This window comes from Mytilus trossulus, chromosome 8 (genome assembly GCF_036588685.1).
Source record: "Mytilus trossulus isolate FHL-02 chromosome 8, PNRI_Mtr1.1.1.hap1, whole genome shotgun sequence".
NCBI classification, from domain to species: domain Eukaryota; kingdom Metazoa; phylum Mollusca; class Bivalvia; order Mytilida; family Mytilidae; genus Mytilus; species Mytilus trossulus.
The window spans coordinates 72,284,690-72,304,146 of NC_086380.1; the positions used below are offsets into that span (position 1 = coordinate 72,284,690).

The window sequence follows — 19,457 nt, forward strand, 5'->3', positions numbered from 1 at the left end:
TGTTCATTAGGTCAATATCTATCAGCCCTGAAATTTTCAGATGAATCAAACAACCCATTGTTGGGTTGTTGCCACTTAATTGGTAATTTTAAGGAAATTTTGCAGTTTTTGGTCATTATCTTGAATATTATTATAGATAAAGATAACCTGTAAACAGCAAAAATGATCAGCGAAGTAAGATCTACAAATAAGTCAATATGACCAAAATTGTCGATTGACCCCAAAAGGGGTTATTGTCCTTTAATGACAATTTTTCACAATTTGTTCATCATATTTGCTAATTTAAAAAAATCTTCTCCTCTAAAACTACTCAACCAAATTCAACCAAACTTCAACTGAATGATCAGTAGGGTGTATAAAATAAAGTTTGTGCTTTATTTTTTATTTCGTAAAAATAGAACACAGGGTAAAATGCAGTTTTTGGCTTATATCTCAAAAAACTCCAGCATTTAGAGCAAATAAGACAAGAAGTTAAAGTATTTATTAGGTCAAGGTCTACCAGTCCTCAAATTTTCAGCCGAATTGGGTAACTGGTTTTTCAGGTATAATGCCCCTGAATTGATGATTTTTAAGAAATTTTGCAGTTTTTGGTTATTATCTCGAATATTATTATAGATACAGATAAACTGTTAATAGCAAAAATGTTAAGCAAAGTAAGATCTACAAATAAGTCAATTTGACCAAAATTGTCAATTGACCCCTTAAGGAGTTATTGCCCTTTAAAGACTTTTTTTACAATTTGTTCATCATGTTGACATGGTTGACTTACTCTAAAAAATCTTCTCCTTTGAAACTGCTGTATCAATTTCAGCCAAACTTAGGCTAAATGAGTTTCAGAGTATCTAGTATAAATTTTATATTTCATTTCCTTGTATGTCAAGAAACATAGCTCCTATGGCTAAACTAGAACATAGGAGAAAATGATTTTCTTTTTGCTTTTGAAGAAAATAGGATTGTTCAAAGAACATTTAAATAAATTGAAAAGCCAAAATAATCATTTATGAGAGATTTAACCAAAAAAATTAAGGTGAGCGATTCAGGCTCTTGAGAGCCTCTTGTTTGAAATAGTATTGAACAGTGTTTTTTGGCAGAATTATGTGAACAAAAAATTACTTTACAATCTGTTCTTGAATGCCCTTATTTATTTGTATAGTACCTGCAACATATGAATTTCCGTTTTTCTTTGACAGGTTTCTGACATGTACAGCATGTGAAGATTCATCGATACACATATTTTCTAATACGGGCAGAAAAGTGCTTCCAAGTTTAATGCTAAATTCTCCGGTGTCTCGACTAACCAGCTGTAGACAGTATTTAATGGCAATCACACAAAAAGGAAATCTTTTTGTATGGTAAGGCACAAAAGATAAGTTTATTATGATTCATGTTATGATAACCTCTTTTGACTGTTATTTGAATTTTCTTCACAGTTTTTAATGGTAATCACGCAAAAAGGATTTTTTTTGTATAGTAAGGCACAAAAGATTAGATTATTATGTTACATGTTATGATAACCTCTTTTAACTGCTATTTGAATTTGTTTTTAAGACTGTGAACTTCTTTTGATATTTTGGGTATCAATATTTTTGGAATTTAGGAAAAACATAAAATTTTGTGAATTTAGTATTTTGTGTTTTTGCCAAAGCTTAAAAAGTAAAATCACAAAAATACTGAACTTAGAGGAAAATCAATTCGGAAAGTCCATAATCACATGACAAAATCAAATAACAAAACACATAAAAAACGAATGGACAAGAACTGTCATATACCTGACTTGGTACAGGCATTTTCAAATGTAGAAAATTTTGGATTAAACCTAGTTTTAAAGCAGCATACAATTATACAAGCATAAGGAAAATTGAGCCTAGTTGAAAATCTTTTTGATTCACCTACACCCATGGAATTCATGAAAATTTTTGTTCAAAGATTAATAATGAATACAAAGTATTCAAAACTAACTTCTTTTTTGGTCGAGTTTTTGTAACTTTGACACATTCCCCATTTCCATTCTCAATTTTATTCAAACAAGCCGTTCTTGGATTGATTTTTATTTCTATACACCTGTTTTATTTCAGGAATGTACAGAAAAGTAAAGCTGTGATAAGAAACGAATCTCTTATGACTGTCATGTCAGGTAGGTTTGCAGTCTTAACTTACTAGTACAAAATCTTCTGTCCTATCTTAATAAAAGCTCCTATTTGAAATAGAGGTTTTGCTGCCCCTTTATAAGATTTAGTCCTCAATATTTAATACAATTTGCAAATTAAATTATACTCTTAATTAATCTCTGTCTGGCTCCTCCTATTGAAAGAGGCCTTTCAAAGCAATAAAGATCTGAATTTTAAAAAAAAATTATTAGGCAAAGCTTTATGTAACTAGGTGACCAAACACTGTCAACATTGTCAGTTAACCACCATTTTTTAAGTTTTATCTTGTAGCACAGTACACAAAATGATTTTGTGATCAAAGCTCAATAAAAGGGACCAGGCATAACATGTCACTTATCTAAGGTTTAAATTCAATCGAGTAACATATCAGATCAAGCTTTTTCTGTTTCTATATTATAACTTGTATTGTAAAGGTTGAAGTCCATCTGCATCCATTATTTACATTTATTTCATGACTATTGTAAGCTAAAGAGGTTCTAATTAATTTATTGCTCTTTTGCTCTCTTGCATTATGAATTGCAACACTTCTATTGAAAGAAAATTAATCTCAAACAAGAATTACAAAGTTTCTATTTAAAAAGAAAGTGTTTATACATAATTTAGTTATATCTACATACATTCTTAATGAATCTGACTTTATATTTTGACAGGAGATGACCATATAGTAAGGGCATTTGTTACTGCTGATGGAGCACCAACAGTTTCCATATCTACTCATAAATCCTACACATACTCATCTGAACTCGGCTGCTGGTGAGTCAATTAATCTTGTAAATTTTATATATACTCATGTGATCTTGGCTGCTGGTGAGACAATAAACTCGTAAATTTTATATATACTTACCTCATCTCAGTTGCTGGTGAGTCAATTAATCTCGTAAATCTTACACACACTTCATCTGATCTCTTCCAGTGAGTAAATTTCCACTTGTACTCATTCTCAGAACATCCACAAATGAGTTAAATGTCAGTCCTATAACAACTCATTAGATGTCATCTGCTGTTTAGCTGTACAATTAATTGAATCTGCTTTACTCAACTATTGAGTCAAACAAGTCCAATACCTAATCATCTCTTGATTGTGTCTAAACATAAATCATGTACCCAATGGCTGATGGTATGTAGCTTTTAAAATAAAATAAAATACAGATATGTTAGTTTGTTACCTTAAAGTGGGTTATTTTCACGGGGGTAACATTTGGTGATTTTCATTGAATAAGGTATATGAAATACTTTGGGGGATTCAAAACTTTTATCAGTACCTTTGCATGTGCTATTTTAAATTAGTGGAATGTATTTTGGCGGTTTTGTTCTATCTGTGAAAATAAGCAAAAATTTGAGACCCGCAAAAATACCCCCCTATCCCGGATGTCGCAGAATAATAAAATTTAGAACTAAAATGGGTAATGTCAAAGAGAAAACAACCTGACCAAAGGACAGAAAACAGCTAAAAGCCCTCCAATTGGTCTTCAACACAGCTTTTTTTTTTAAATATTGCCAGGTTCGCTTTAGAGAAGTTTCATGAATATAACTCTATAGCTTTATGTTTATGATATTTAATTCATTTTCATTTTACATTTTTGTTTATTCTCCTATAGGATTCTATTGTATGATAAACAAGATGTCATACACCACAGTTCTGATCACCATAGTTGTACACCTCCAGTGTTGGTAGACAAACCAGGGCCGCTTGCCTCCTTAGCTTCATCCACCAATAGGTAAGAGTAATAAAAAACAAACCAAGGCTGCTGGTATCTTTAGCATAACTTATTAATAAGTATGGTTGATTCTGCTCTGATTTTTATGCCCAATTTATGGTCATTATGTTTTCAAGTCTCTGCTTTTTCGTCCTTTGGCCGTTTGTTTTTTTTCCATCTGTCCCACTCCAAGTTAAAGTTTTTGGTTAAGATAATTTTTGATGAAGTTGAGATCCCATCATGATATGGTCTTTCTAATTTTAGAAAATTAGAGTTTTGACCCAACTGAACATAGAAAATTATAGTGCGATGGGGCATCAGTGAACTATACACATTCTTGTTTACAATTTCTTATGTATTTGAAAAAGAAAAAAATGACCTGCAAACCTGTTCCAGCATTACATGAAATGGATCACTCATTTTACTTGAATAAGTTTTAGTAGGAATTGCAATGTTCTTCTAAATCCATTTTTACAGGTTATTCAGTTTAAAGGTGAAGTTATAAGACATTCATTCTACATATATTTTTGTCTCCTTCAAGTCTTGAATTGCAGGGAGGTTGAATTTTTCAGTGTTGGTCCCTGGTATACCCTTGTAATATTTTACCTCTCCTTTAGAACTGTGAGTGTACAGAGGTAGAATTTTCAATGTTGACCCTAGTATATCATCATAATATTTTGCCTCTCCTTTCAGATTGGGTATGCAGGGAGGTAGAATTTTCAGTGTTGACCAGAGCCTGCAGCAGGTGACCACTATTAACCATTTAGAAAGTCAGATGGCAGCTAGTCTATCATTACAGTCAGGGTCAGAGTACAAATTCTGGTTACAGACCTATGTCAGATATTTAGCAAAAGAAGGTAAATATACCTTAGAAACATTGATTGTAGTTTACCTTTGGTGTATTACTAATTTGAAAAAAGAAAAAGGAAATCAAGACTAGAGTAAAAATTTCGACAAAGAAATTATACAGATAAGATTGTATACTCAACTGCAAAGAAAATTTGTTGAGAATATTTTTTTAACAAAAATCTTTAACTTTGTTAATAAAGTGGTTTTGTTCAATTTCCATAGAAATTAGGGGAATGCAATATTATGTGACTTAATCATTGTTACTGATGCAATTTCACAAAAATGTCAGTGTTTTTATAATATGTACATCAAATGAAAATGATAACATATGTTTAAATGAGTAATTCCATACCAAACAACAAATCAACCAATGAAACAAACAAAATTGACTGACATACATCTGATAATAACACTCCCTACTAGAATGTGATGTTAAATAGTATGGTCTCTTACACAGCTACTTCTGCATAGGTACTATTTCTGTACTAAAAAATTGTAGTACTGAAAAACTACTTTTAATATTCAGTACTATTTTGTTGCTCTAAAATTATTGTAATATTTAGGTACCTGTATTTTACAGTACACTTGTACTTGAAATTTAGGTACTACAGATTTTTGGTTACTACCGTTACATTTTCAGCATTTTGAAAGTTTTTCTATTTTTAAATCTCTTAAAGTTATAATTTTCAAACCTGGAATATTGTAATATTTCTGTACCAAAATATTTAGTACAAATCAAGTACTGTAAAATACAAGTATCTAAATATTACAATAGTTTTAAAGTAAAAAAATAGTACTAAATATTAAAAGTAAATTTCCAGTACTGCATTTTTTTAGTACAGAAATAGTGCCTATGCAAAAGTAGCTGTGTACATTTGTGAAAATATAGAGCTCTTTATATGACACGGTATTGATAATTGCAGGTTTGGAAACAAAAATACGGGAAGTATGTGATGATTTATTAGGACCAGTGTACAAATCAATAGGTTCATCATCCTGGGACTCATACATCCTGGTAAGTTACAGTTATATTAAAGTCAAAATCGAGGACATTTTATCCATACTTAGCTTCCTTATGTGCGTATGCTGTAAACAAGTAAAATGTCATCATCTTGGAATTACTACATTCTACTAGTTCAAGACCCTTAAAATAATTTTAGTGCCGCTGAAATAATTTAACTTCAAGTAAAATAATATAAAGCATCCCAATTTAGCAAGGCTAAAACAACCTGGGGATTAAAAACAGGCTAAGCAGGTCAGTCACGTACTAGGCAGGGTTAATAATCATATCATATTCATGTCACATTAGCATGTTCTTGTCATGAATATGCATATTTATACCCCATGCAACGAGTTGCGGAGGGTATAATGTTTTTGACCTGTCCATCCGTCCGTCAGTCCTGTTTCTTGTCATCGCAACTCCTCTCAAACCAAACAACAGAATTTCACGAAACCTTTTCAGATTTATAAGGACATACTATGTAGTTGTGCATATCGACAGGAAATTGCGATTCAATTTTTTTCTAGGAGTTACGCCCCTTTGAACTTATTTACTTCAATGTACTACTGCAACAGTTTGTCATCGCAACTCCTCTCAAACCACACAACAGAATTTCACGAAACCTTTTCAGATAATAAGGACATACTATGTAGTTGTGCATATCGACGGCAAATTGCGATTCAATTTTTTTTCTAGGAGTAACGCCCCTTTGAACTTATTTACTTCAATGTACTACTGCAACAGTTTTTCATCGCAACTCCTCTGAAACCACACAACAGAATTTCATGATATTTTGTAGATAATAAGGACATACTATGTAGTTGTGCATATCAACGGCAAATTGCGATTCAATTTTTTTTCTAGGAGTTACGCCCCTTTGAACTTATTTACTTTAATGTACTACTGCAACAGTTTGTCATCGCAACTCCTCTCAAACAACACAACAGAATTTCACGAAACCTTTTCAGATAATAAGGACATACTATGTAGTTGTGCATATCGACAGCAAATTGCGATTCAATTTTTTTTCTAGGAGTTACGCCCCTATGAACTTATTTACTTCAATGTACTACTGCAACAGTTTTTCATCGCAACTCCTCTCAAACCACACAACAGAATTTCATGATATCTTTTAGATAATAAGGACATACTATGTAGTTGTGCATATCAACGGCAAATTGCGATTCAATTTTTTTTCTAGGAGTTACGCCCCTTTGAACTTATTTACTTTAATGTACTACTGCAACAGTTTGTCATCGCAACTCCTCTCAAACAACACAACAGAATTTCACGAAACCTTTTCAGATAATAAGGACATACTATGTAGTTGTGCATATCGACAGCAAATTGTGATTCAATTTTTTTTCTAGGAGTTACGCCCCTTTGAACTTATTTACTTCAATGTACTACTGCAACAGTTTTTCATCGCAACTCCTCTGAAACCACACAACAGAATTTCATGATATTTTGTAGGTAATAAGGACATACTATGTAGATGTGCATATTGGCAGGAAATTAATTTTTCTTATACAATTTTTTTTTCTTACACTTATTTAACTTCTCCAATGACAATGTGGGGACGTGGGGTATGTGAGCCTGCTCACTAAGGTTCTTTAATAATTTACTGCTTGACGTTGAGCTGCTAACCAGCCACTCATTATCGTTATCATCAAGATTTTAATACAATGCAAAAAGGATAACAGCAACCCTAGAAATGAACAGTACAAAACAATTTTAATCTCTAAAAAAAATAGATTCACAAAGAAAACTACAATTACCAACAATTGATGTAGATATTGAAACAAAATGTCAAACATAATTATGTTCAGATTGAAAAGCTCGCTGTCTTAGTGTCATTTGACAAACTTGATAAATTCCAATGAAAAACAGATATTTGGTCAAAGGGGATTTGTTCTATGTAATATCATTTTTCAATAGATAAACTTATAAATGTAATAGGGAAAGGGTTACATTCAGAACAGTACAGGTTGATTTGTCAGAAATACCAATGGGCTCAATAAAAAGTCTGAATATTTATTTTACAAAAACCTGATTGGGTGCTCTGCTAAAATATGCAGAACTTTTAATCCAAATTTGAAAGATATGGAGGATTTTGTGTAAATATTACATTTTACATGCTTTCCCAATCTTTTATTGAGGAAGCTTTATTATGACTTATGTTTATTTTATTTTTATCATTTTAAAGGGTATGAAAAAGAGAGAACTACTTCATGGAATTTTACCAAACATTGGTTCAAATCTACAACTTCAAAGACTTTTCACGGAATACCAGGAACAATTGGAGACAATTGAAAAATGACCAATATACTGGTAGTGATTGGGGAATCATGGATCAAATTTAACCTTATTTGGACAAGGTCAAAACAAATACGGAAAAATGACATGCCAATCAGAACAGCTGTTGAACAGAAACCATTGCCATGGTAATCATAGTTTCACGAAATTGGAGGATGGGTGATTCAGTGTTGTTATAGTGCTATTTTGTGTCATTATAGAATGACAAAACTAAAAAATTCAGAAGTGCTACACTTTCAAAATAAAAACCATTTAAGTTAGTGTTTGAATTTATATAAAGTGTTTGAAATAATATTAATAGGTGAAATGTGTCACTAACTGAAATCAGTATTGAGTCATAATGAAAAGTGCTCCAGCACAGTTATAAACTGTAGTTGACACTTGAAAATCTTTACTTTTACCATCACAAATTGGCTGTTGATACTATTAGGTTGTGTCTCTTTTATACAAAAGGCATGTTCTTGTGATGAATGGGCTTGAGCTGTAGATCTCAGAATAATCTTATGCAGTGTTAATTTACCAAATGCATCCTATTACTTATTTACATTGGTGAATAATAAAAATTGAGAATGGAAATGGGGATAAAGAGCAGTCAACAGCCAAAGTCCACCAATGAGTCTTCAACACAACGAGAAAATCCCATACTTTGAGGTGGTCCTCAGCTTGCTTCTAAATAAAATTTTGTACTAGTTCACTAAAAATGGACGCCACACTAAACTCTAAAACAAAGAAATGAACTTAAATTTAAAAGTATACAAGACTTACGAAGGCCAAAGGCTCCTAACCTGGGACAGGCGCAAAAATGTGACTGAGTTAAACATGTTATGTGAGATCTCAACTCCCCTATACCCTTAGCCAAGGTAGAATAAAGAAACACATAGCAATAAGCACAGTAAAACTCAGTTAAAAGGTAGTCTGAGTCTGATGTTGTAGGTAACAAATTAAAGACACTATAAAGCAAAATGACAATGATACATAAATTAACAGGACTTCTAGCATGCATGCACATCAGGATGCCCTTACCCTGTCGACAAACAGTGCTCACCAAATCAGGGTTGGCAAAGTATTACCCGCCCGGGAAAACCCGGTCCCGGGTTGGGCAATATTCCCAGAAATTGGTAATAGTGGGCAATACTGGGCAATATGATTTTCTGGGCTTATTTTAACACTAAATAGTAAATAAAATTGAGAATGGAAATGGGGAATGTGTCAAAGAGACAACAACCCGACCAAATAAAAAACAACAGCAGAAGGTCACCAACAGGTCTTCAATGTAGCAAGAAATTCCCGCACCCGGAGGCGTCCTTCAGCTGGCCCCTAAACAAATATATACTAGTTCAGTGATAATGAACGCCATACTAATTTCCAAATTGTACACAAGAAACTAATATAGAAATAATACAAGACTAACAAAGGCCAGAGGCTCCTGACTTGGGACAGGCGCAAAAATGTGGCGGGGTTAAACATGTTTGTGAGAAGACTTGGTACAGTTTCATAGTATAACAGCTAAATATATACTTTTTATACAGATAACCATTGAAAGTCATTTCTAGAAGATTGAAATGTCAATTTCATTCTCTTCTCTATTAATTCTACATGTAGGCAGAACAGAAGATTTGTACATTTAAAGATACCTTTTTAATTACCAAGGATTGTTTTAATAAACCAAACCTTGAAACATGCATTTTATTGCAGTGTTTAAGTGACTTGTTTATTTTATTTGTCATACATTCATATTGCTAAATAAACACCCTAAGGGGTCATGCCAATAAAACTTATAGAATTATAAGGGCTGATTATTGTTACATGAACAAATCTGTGTTCTAATCTGAATAATTACTAATTAATTAGTGACTTTACTTAAATGTAAATTTTCTTACAAGTAATTGTTAATTCTTAATAGGAGTTATATTTTATTTGAAAAAAAACAAAAATTTTGCTTTATATTTACAGTTTGCCCATCTAGACAAATGCTAAACAAACAAAATAGGGAATAAATAGCTTAATAAATGTATTACATTTATGTTTATCACTGAATCCTCTTTAAAATTCAGACAAGTATTTTATATTACCCAGTATTGCCCAGTATTACCCACTAAAACCCAGTAAAACCCGGGTATTCCCAGTATTTCCCCCTGGGCTGGGCAATACTCATAAAACCCGGGTTTTTGCCAACCCTGATCTTGAAGAAAATTTTGTTTAAATTTGGTACCTGTATATTTGTATTTTACTTAGAAATGGACTAAATGGACTTCAATTAACATTACATGCAGTTATAGTTTAAAGTTTTTAAACATTTATCAGATTCATAAACTATCCTGGATTTTTACCAAACTTGGACAGAAGCTTGTTACAATCAAAAGTTATTATCAAGAGGAATACTTTTATTGATTGTTTTTCCTTATTTTTTGTTGAGCCTTCAATTAACAACAAAAGTAGGCGAGACACTGGGTTCCTTACAAATTTTTTAGAAATTAGGTTTTTCGAGTTTTGGAATTTTATTCATAAAAAAACTGGGATTTTCCAGTTTTCTGACTATAACTAAAAAATGCTTTGAATATTTTTTTATGAAACCTTGGTCACTTGGTGAAATGTTTATATATAAATGTCATAAGGCCACACAAATTTAATTCCTTGTTAGACATGCCTGCACATATTTTTTCTAAAATAAATATTAATTTATCTATTTTGATATTCCCGCTTCCAGCATCCAGAAAAGTATTTGTGTAATTTTGTTGGTGTGATTCATAGGTATTTTTTCCTTCCTATATAGATTAGAACATTGGTTTGAATTATTTACAGGGTCTTTTATAGCTTGTTGTTTGATCTGGGTCAAAGCCTTCTGTTGAAAGCCGTACTTAACTGCAATTGTTAACTTTTAAATACATAGAATGAGAATTGTGTCATTGGCACTCATTCCACATCTCATTTACAAAATGTATATACAAAGTACAAAAAGGACAAAAGTACGAAAATGAGACTCCCAAAAAAAGGACAGAGACAACCAACATATGGGTGCTATAAACAGTTTCGTATAAAAAAACTAGGGGTTATTCCCGACTAAAAATAACCATGGAGGGAAACCCCTGTTTATTTACTCAATTGGTGCAAAAGTATCATGTTTTTTGTGTTTGATTGTAAAAATTAGTTAATTAGCTTTCAATTAAAACAGCTATAAACATTATAAACTAGAGAACATTCTGATTCCAGTGATATCTAGTTTTATACAAGTATCTTTATTAATATGTCCACCACTAAGGGTCAATTATGCATGGTCCCTCAAAATGTGACGTCATAGAAAAAAACTGTTGATTGCACCCTATAACACAAAAAACTTATATAGCCACACTTCAATGAACAGCTCAAATCTGAGAAACCTAGAGGTTAACACTGGTAATACGAAAGGATGATAAGTTCCTGCAAGACACCTGCCATGCTGCTAGTTATAAGTCATGACTGGTGAAGAAGGAAAAACATACTGTATACAAGGATTTGTATAGTGACTATACTATACAAATCCTTGCTGTATATGACAATTCAATGTAGATAATTTAAATCAGTTGAAATAATTATTCAGTTCAAGATCTGATGTAATTAGAAACTAACAGTCATACAAGGATTTTTTTCCCACTCAAAATTTCAGAAATAGTCAATTTTCTAAGAGAGAAAAAATTGGGGATCACAAAGGGTATAATAGTGTGCTAAAATATCAACAAAAGAGTATAATAGTCTGCTAAAATATCAACAATAGAGTATAATAGTCTGCTAAAATATCAACAATAGAGTATAATAGTCTGATAAAATATCAACAATAGAGTATAATAGTCTGCTTAAATATCAACAATAGAGAATAATAGTCTGCTAAAATATCAACAATAGAGTATAATAGTCTGCTAAAATATCAACAATAGAGAATAATAGTCTGCTAAAATATCAACAATAGAGAATAATAGTCTGCTAAAATATCAACAATAGAGTATAATAGTCTGCTAAAATATCAACAATAGAGAATAATAGTCTGCTAAAATATCAACAATAGAGAATAATAGTCTGCTAAAATATCAACAATAGAGAATAATAGTCTGCTAAAATATCAACAATAGAGTATAATAGTCTGCTAAAATATCAACAATAGAGAATAATAGTCTGATAAAATATCAACAATAGAGAATAATAGTCTGCTAAAATATCAACAATAGAGAATAATAGTCTGCTAAAATATCAGCAATAGAGTATAATAGTCTGCTAAAATATCAACAATAGAGAATAATAGTCTGCTTAAATATCAACAATAGAGAATAATAGTCTGATAAAATATCAACAATAGAGAATAATAGTCTGCTAAAATATCAACAATAGAGAATAATAGTCTGCTTAAATATCAACAATAGAGTATAATAGTCTGCTAAAATATCAACAATAGAGAATAATAGTCTGATAAAATATCAACAATAGAGTATAATAGTCTGCTAAAATATCAACAATAGAGTATAATAGTCTGCTAAAATATCAACAATAGAGAATAATAGTCTGCTAAAATATCAACAATAGAGTATAATAGTCTGCTAAAATATCAACAATAGAGAATAATAGTCTGCTAAAATATCAACAATAGAGTATAATAGTCTGCTAAAATATCAACAATAGAGTATAATAGTCTGCTAAAATATCAAAAATAGAGAATAATAGTCTGATAAAATATCAACAATAGAGAATAATAGTCTGCTAAAATATCAACAATAGAGTATAATAGTCTGCTAAAATATCAAAAATAGAGAATAATAGTCTGATAAAATATCAACAATAGAGAATAATAGTCTGCTAAAATATCAACAATAGAGTATAATAGTCTGCTAAAATATCAACAATAGAGAATAATAGTCTGCTTAAATATCAACAATAGAGAATAATAGTCTGCTAAAATATCAACAATAGAGAATAATAGTCTGCTAAAATATCAACAATAGAGTATAATAGTCTGCTAAAATATCAACAATAGAGTATAATAGTCTGCTAAAATATCAAAAATAGAGAATAATAGTCTGATAAAATATCAACAATAGAGTATAATAGTCTGCTTAAATATCAACAATAGAGTATAATAGTCTGCTAAAATATCAGCAATAGAGAATAATAGTCTGCTAAAATATCAACAATAGAGTATAATAGTCTGATAAAATATCAACAATAGAGTATAATAGTCTGCTTAAATATCAACAATAGAGTATAATAGTCTGCTAAAATATCAGCAATAGAGTATAATAGTCTGCTAAAATATCAACAATAGAGAATAATAGTCTGATAAAATATCAACAATAGAGTATAATAGTCTGCTAAAATATCAACAATAGAGTATAATAGTCTGCTAAAATATCAACAATAGAGAATAATAGTCTGCTAAAATATCAACAATAGAGTATAATAGTCTGCTAAAATATCAACAATAGAGTATAATAGTCTGCTAAAATATCAACAATAGAGTATAATAGTCTGCTAAAATATCAACAATAGAGAATAATAGTCTGATAAAATATCAACAATAGAGAATAATAGTCTGATAAAATATCAACAATAGAGTATAATAGTCTGCTAAAATATCAACAATAGAGAATAATAGTCTGCTAAAATATCAACAATAGAGAATAATAGTCTGCTAAAATATCAACAATAGAGAATAATAGTCTGCTAAAATATCAACAATAGAGAATAATAGTCTGCTAAAATATCAACAATAGAGAATAATAGTCTGCTAAAATATCAGCAATAGAGTATTATAGTCTGCTAAAATATCAACAATAGAGTATTATAGTGTGCTAAAATATCAACATTAGAGAATAATAGTGTGCTATAATGTAACATTAGAGAATAATTGTGTGCTATAATGTAACATTAGAGAATAATTGTGTGCTATAATGTAACATTAGAGAATAATTGTGTGCTAAGACAAAAACAACAGAGAATAATTGTGTGCTAAGACAAAAACAACAGAGAATAATTGTGTGCTAAAGTTAAAACAGATATTTCATATTAAATTTTTGAGTTTTTGGATTTTTGGGTTCGTGTTGCTTATTCTTCAGTTTTCTATGTTGTGTCATGTGTACTATTGTTTGTCTTTTTTTTCATTTTAAGCCATGGGCGTTGTCAGTTTATTTTCGATTTATGAGTTTGACTGTCTCTCTGGTAGCTTTCTTCTTCTCTTCTTCTTCCATATACAGTGCATACCACCATCTGGTGCGTGGTGCAGACAAACCCTAGTCTTTTCGTCCCTCATTTAAAACTGATATTTCATATTAAATAATTAGATAGTTTTGTGGCGTTTAGTAAATTATACCATAGTTTTTGTTGAACAATATTTTTAACAGTAGCTTAATTAATTGTTTACTTATAGAAGATCATAGTACAGAGCCGATATGTTAAGTTATTAACCTGTATTTGAATTGAGAAATATATATAAGTTGTTTCAAACGGCTCTCCATACATGTGTGGAACATAACCTCGATCTTTCAGACACTTTTGATTGGGTAAGTGTGTGTCAGTGTGTATTAGACTATGTATTTTTGTCTTTGAACTCTTATAACCTTTACAGTATAACACTGTAAGTATATTTGTCATCTAAAATGGTGTAGGTTTTCGATTTTTTTGGTATTTGTTTGCTGTTGATTATTATGATTTAAAACTTTTTGAGGCATGGGTTGACAAAGTTGAAACCGGAAGTAGTTGAAATTAACAATTCCCTGATTTAACAAATAGCATTCTTATAATTGTCATGATTATATTATCATTCAACTTTTTAAATCGAGAATTAAATATAAATTAATACGTAGCTGACAAAAGGTATAATATTATGTAAACTGTTAAAGCATGATCTCCCACACTTTACATACATAGCTGTATCATTTCACTGTATGTAAACCGAGAGTCGATTTTTTAAAAGTTTAAGTTACTTTAAAAAAATTTGATTTTTGTTATGGTTTTTTTTGTCATTTTAAGTGTGAACGCCATTTTTAAGCACCGCTTTTATTCACAAAAAATAAATTACCCTACTGTATTTGTCAAAACCTTTGGCAATTTTGGGATCTCAATGCTCTTAAACTTCCTACTTTATTCAGTGTTTTGATTTATTTGATTCGAACATGGCTAATGAGTCTTTGTATATGAAATAGCCATAAGTTACTACAACCAGTGGTCTACACCATTTGTGGTGGATTCTCCCCTCGTTGGTATCACGAGCCCAGTAGGAAAGAAACTCGTCATAGGAAGCCCTAATACAGAGTACGTTGATATGGCATATCATTGATTTGGTCATATTTGTAACATATATGAATTATATCACGCTGACTTATATTTCATACTTATTTGTTTTGTATTGAATTAAAATATTGACAAACATCTAAGTGCTAGACGCACCAAAAAAAATATAAAAGAAAATTGTACCAATTGAGGCTTCGGCAATCCGTACATCGAATTAGTAAAAATCAGACAATGTTTCGAATTAACCAGTAATTTTTACAGATTAATAGAAAAATCAATTATATTTCTTGTCATAATCCCGGATAATGCGGTGATGATACCATTCATAAGTTAAAGAAACACCGACAGTCAGTGACATCGACCTAGAACTATAATGTGTTCCTATAAGAGGGAATAATAAATTGTTTCTCTTTAAACAATGGCAACTATTTATCTTTTAGGAGAAATGACTTAATTCATTATTCATGTTATTTTGTCGGAGAACTTTCAAATTGTTGCCATGCATTATTCCCAAATTTGACATACTGTGCTAATGAAGTTTATAACAACCGTATCTCATTTCCGTTTTTATTCGACCACACAACTTGTCGTATATTTATATCACGTTGTCGTCGGCTCCGGCGACAGAGTGGTCCGAAGACAGATATAAGATTATTAAATTCACTGGTTGTAAATTATATTAATAAATTTAGTAAAAGTATATAGAAATAAATAAAATTTTAACACAATGTTTATAACTACAAAAGGGAGGTTGGGATTTATTTTTGGGGGGGTTATAGTCCTTAAGGTTTACAAATGAGGGTCCCAAAAAAAAAGGGGGCCCAAATAAGCATTTTTATAGTTTGTTAGGCAATAAATTGTGTTTAAGTGTATAAATCTCTCTGATGTCATACCACAAGTTTCCATACTACAAAGGGATGGTTATAGGTCAAATCACTTAGCAACAATGGGCAAAAATGGGGAAAACAAGTTTTTTGTTCTGGTTAATGGACAATTTAGACAATTTAAAAGCAGTGTAAGGGAGGTAATCGAATTAACATTAATAGAATACTGTTATATATATGTTTGATTACTTGATTACCTCCCTTACACTGCTTGAACATTCTGTATTAAGAAATGATGATTGTTTTGAGATATGTAGCTATTAATTTATTTTTAGAAGTTACTATTAATTTATATTATTTTAACCATCACTGTATTTCATTTTATATCTTAATATTCTATGATGTATTTAAATGAGTAGTTATTGTTGCCAACTCTATTAGATATTGAGATTATTTTTGGAATAAGGGAAAGGGTGAGGTGAAAAAAAAATTGGGGGGGGGGGGGGGGAGAGGGGTAACAATTTTTTCATTTCAGATTTCAGAAATTAAAAAGAACTTTTCTTCAAATATATTTTTTAAGGGATTAGTATTCAACAGCATATTGTATTGCTCAAATGCAAATTTAGGTTCATTAGACCACAATCATTCTGTGTCAGAAACCTTTGCTGTGTCAACTAGTTAATCACAATCAAAATTCAGAGCTGTATCAAGCCTGCATGTTGTGTCCATATTTGCCCCAATTGTTCAGTGTTCGACCTCTGCGGTCGTATAAGGCTGCGCCCTACGGAGCATCTGGTTGCATCCTGTGTCTACCACTTAGTTATGGCTGACATTGTTTTCCTTTTATAAGACATAGACGTGCCCACTCGAGTTGTTTACCTGTCATATATTTTTTTTAACAATTTTCATGGTGGTATACTTTTTTTCTTCAGAATATTGAAATGGCTACCGCTAGTGTATGTGGTCCATGTTTTGCAGAAAATAAAACGTTACAAGCCACCAAGTTTTGTTCCGATTGTGAAGAAAGGCTATGTTCAAACTGCGCTGAATCACATGACCGTTTTAAAGCATTCAAATCACATCATGTAATCGATTTGTCGTCTGTTGGTTACACGATTCCAATCTCTGTGACGAAAAGCTGCAACATTCATACTGAATTACTCTTGGATTATTATTGCGTAGACCATGAGATCATTTGCTGTAGAGCATGCATTCCCAATGACCACAGAACATGTCAAAATATTCTACCATTAGAGTTTGCCTCTAAAAATGTGAAAACGTCTGCTCTTTATACCGATATTATACAGGAAATTAAACACCTTCTTGCAATATTGAATAAATTCAACGATAACAGGCAGTTGAACTTAGAATTACTTGCAAAGTCTAAATTAGCAATAACTAATCGGATAAGTGAGTTAAAAGTCCAATTATTGAAACAAATAGATAAAATTGAACTTGATCTTCACTCCAAACTTTCGTCCTTTCAATTAAAACATGAAACTGGAATCAACAAACAAAAGATAGAAATATCGCAGATAATGGAAAACTTAAAATCAAAGGAAAATGAAATAGAAGTTTTGAAAGATTGTGGCTCAAATAGTCAGTTTTTTATAGCTTTGCGTAAACAAGTATCAGATGTCCAAAGCACAGCAGACAAAGTTCAGCAGATGATTTCCAGTTCACAAGAAGTCGGAATATCTTTAAATGAATACAAAAATGTAAGGATGGATTTTTTTGGATCATTGTTAGAGAATATTAAACCGTGTCAAGTTCAATACAAACCTCCGAAATTTCAGCAGGCCCAAATTATGGCAGAACCAACCCATCGTATTCTTGGGTTTGAAAAGGCCACTAGTTTAAATCTTAAACCTGATGCCACATTTAATTTTGTAGATGTATCAATCACAGAGGATAATAAACTGCTCCTGACTAATTATACCGGACTATGTCCGAAACTCTATTTCTACAGAGAGTGTAAAGAATACGAGGGAGAAATAACATTCACATCTGATCCCAGAGGTGTTGCTGTGATAGCTTGTTCAGATAGAGCGGTTGTTACCCTTCCTAAGGAGAAGTCTGTACAATTTATTAACACAAAACAGATAATAAAGAAGGAAAAAGTAAACGTAAAATTTGAATGTCTTGCTGTAAGTGCTGGACGTGACAACATTTACGTCGGTGGTAATAATGGTACTATCAAAACATTAGATACAAATGGGACAATTCTGCAGTCAATCAACCATGGAGATGCAGATATTTATTTTCTGCTATACGATAATATTCACGAGCAGTTTATTGTCAGATATGATAACAAACTATCCCGTGTAAAATCAGATGGAACACTAGTATTCAGTAAGGATGTTTCATGTAGAGCAGGAGTTACATTTGATCGTCAGGGCAACATTTACTTCGGAAATCATCGCACCAACAACATACAGAGAATATCACCAGACGGGAAAAACTGTGAACAAATGCTTAACCAGGACGATGGCATACACTATCCATATGGAATGTGTTTTAACAATGACTTTACAAAACTGTTTGTTGTTAATAACAATTGCAAGTCTGTAGACGTGTACAAATGCAAATGATTTATGAAATGTATACGAAGAAGTATAACCATATTGAATATTGCTTGTAGTGATTTAAAATGCAAGAATATGCTTAGTATTGATTAAAACACGTCATGATTTTTGCCACTTGATTATATATATTTTAATGTTATCATATTTTTTCCCCATATATATCTACATTGTATGTTGGGTTCGTGTTGCTAAGTCTGGTTTGTGTACTACTGTTTGTCTGTTTTCTATTTTAGCCATGGCGTTGTAAGTTTATTGCGACTGATGTGTTTAAATGTTTCTTTGTATATTTCGCCTCTCTTTTTCAGAGATTTTGCTCCAATATTAGAAAGACATTTTTATCTATTATAAAAATGGGAATGAATTTTATTTTTGCTCATACATCTATATGGCTGTCATATAAGTTAGAGGTTAAGATAGCTATTAAACCAAGTTTTATCCACAATATTTAACATACGGACCTGTCTGTACCTAGTCAGGAATATGGCAGTTGTTTTTCATACATTTGATGTGTTTGAGCTTTTGATTTTGTTATATGATCATTGTCGTTTTGAATTATCCTTGTTTTTTTAAAACTTTTTTTTATACAAAGTGGTAAACAATTTAACAAAATACTGAAAAAGGCGCCGGAACAATTCAACAATAATCATACATCTGAATAAAATATCAGCAAATTTTCAAAAGTTGGAAATAAATTTAACCAAAAACTATCAAAAACCTATCGTAAACGCCATATTCTTGCAATATTGACAAGCATTTAGGCATATGAC

The 19,457-nt window shown here is 31.3% G+C and overlaps 2 protein-coding genes across 2 annotated transcripts in view; both read left to right on the forward strand.

Moving 5' to 3' along the window:
• LOC134727959 (protein HIRA-like) overlaps positions 1-8,291 on the forward strand; it is a 58,990-nt gene extending 50,699 nt beyond the window's left edge. The window contains exons 21-27 of the mRNA XM_063592357.1: positions 1,191-1,352; positions 2,076-2,134; positions 2,819-2,921; positions 3,767-3,886; positions 4,559-4,722; positions 5,638-5,729; positions 7,921-8,291. Coding sequence (XP_063448427.1) covers positions 1,191-1,352; positions 2,076-2,134; positions 2,819-2,921; positions 3,767-3,886; positions 4,559-4,722; positions 5,638-5,729; positions 7,921-8,034 — 814 coding nt within the window. The 3' untranslated portion in view covers positions 8,035-8,291. The remainder of the gene's footprint in view (positions 1-1,190; positions 1,353-2,075; positions 2,135-2,818; positions 2,922-3,766; positions 3,887-4,558; positions 4,723-5,637; positions 5,730-7,920) is intronic.
• A 6,254-nt stretch (positions 8,292-14,545) lies between these two features.
• Positions 14,546-18,800, forward strand: LOC134681374 (uncharacterized). Its single transcript, XM_063540977.1, has 2 exons — positions 14,546-14,625; positions 17,038-18,800. Exon 2 carries the CDS (start codon positions 17,047-17,049, stop codon positions 18,694-18,696), a length of 1,650 nt encoding a protein of 549 aa, XP_063397047.1. The 5' UTR covers positions 14,546-14,625; positions 17,038-17,046; the 3' UTR covers positions 18,697-18,800.
• The last annotated feature ends 657 nt before the right edge of the window (positions 18,801-19,457 follow it).

What these genes read in the sequence shown, in the direction of transcription:
- LOC134681374 (XM_063540977.1), top strand. Translation starts at nt 17,047, where the DNA reads ATGGCTACCGCTAGTGTATGTGGTCCATGTTTTGCAGAAAATAAAACG.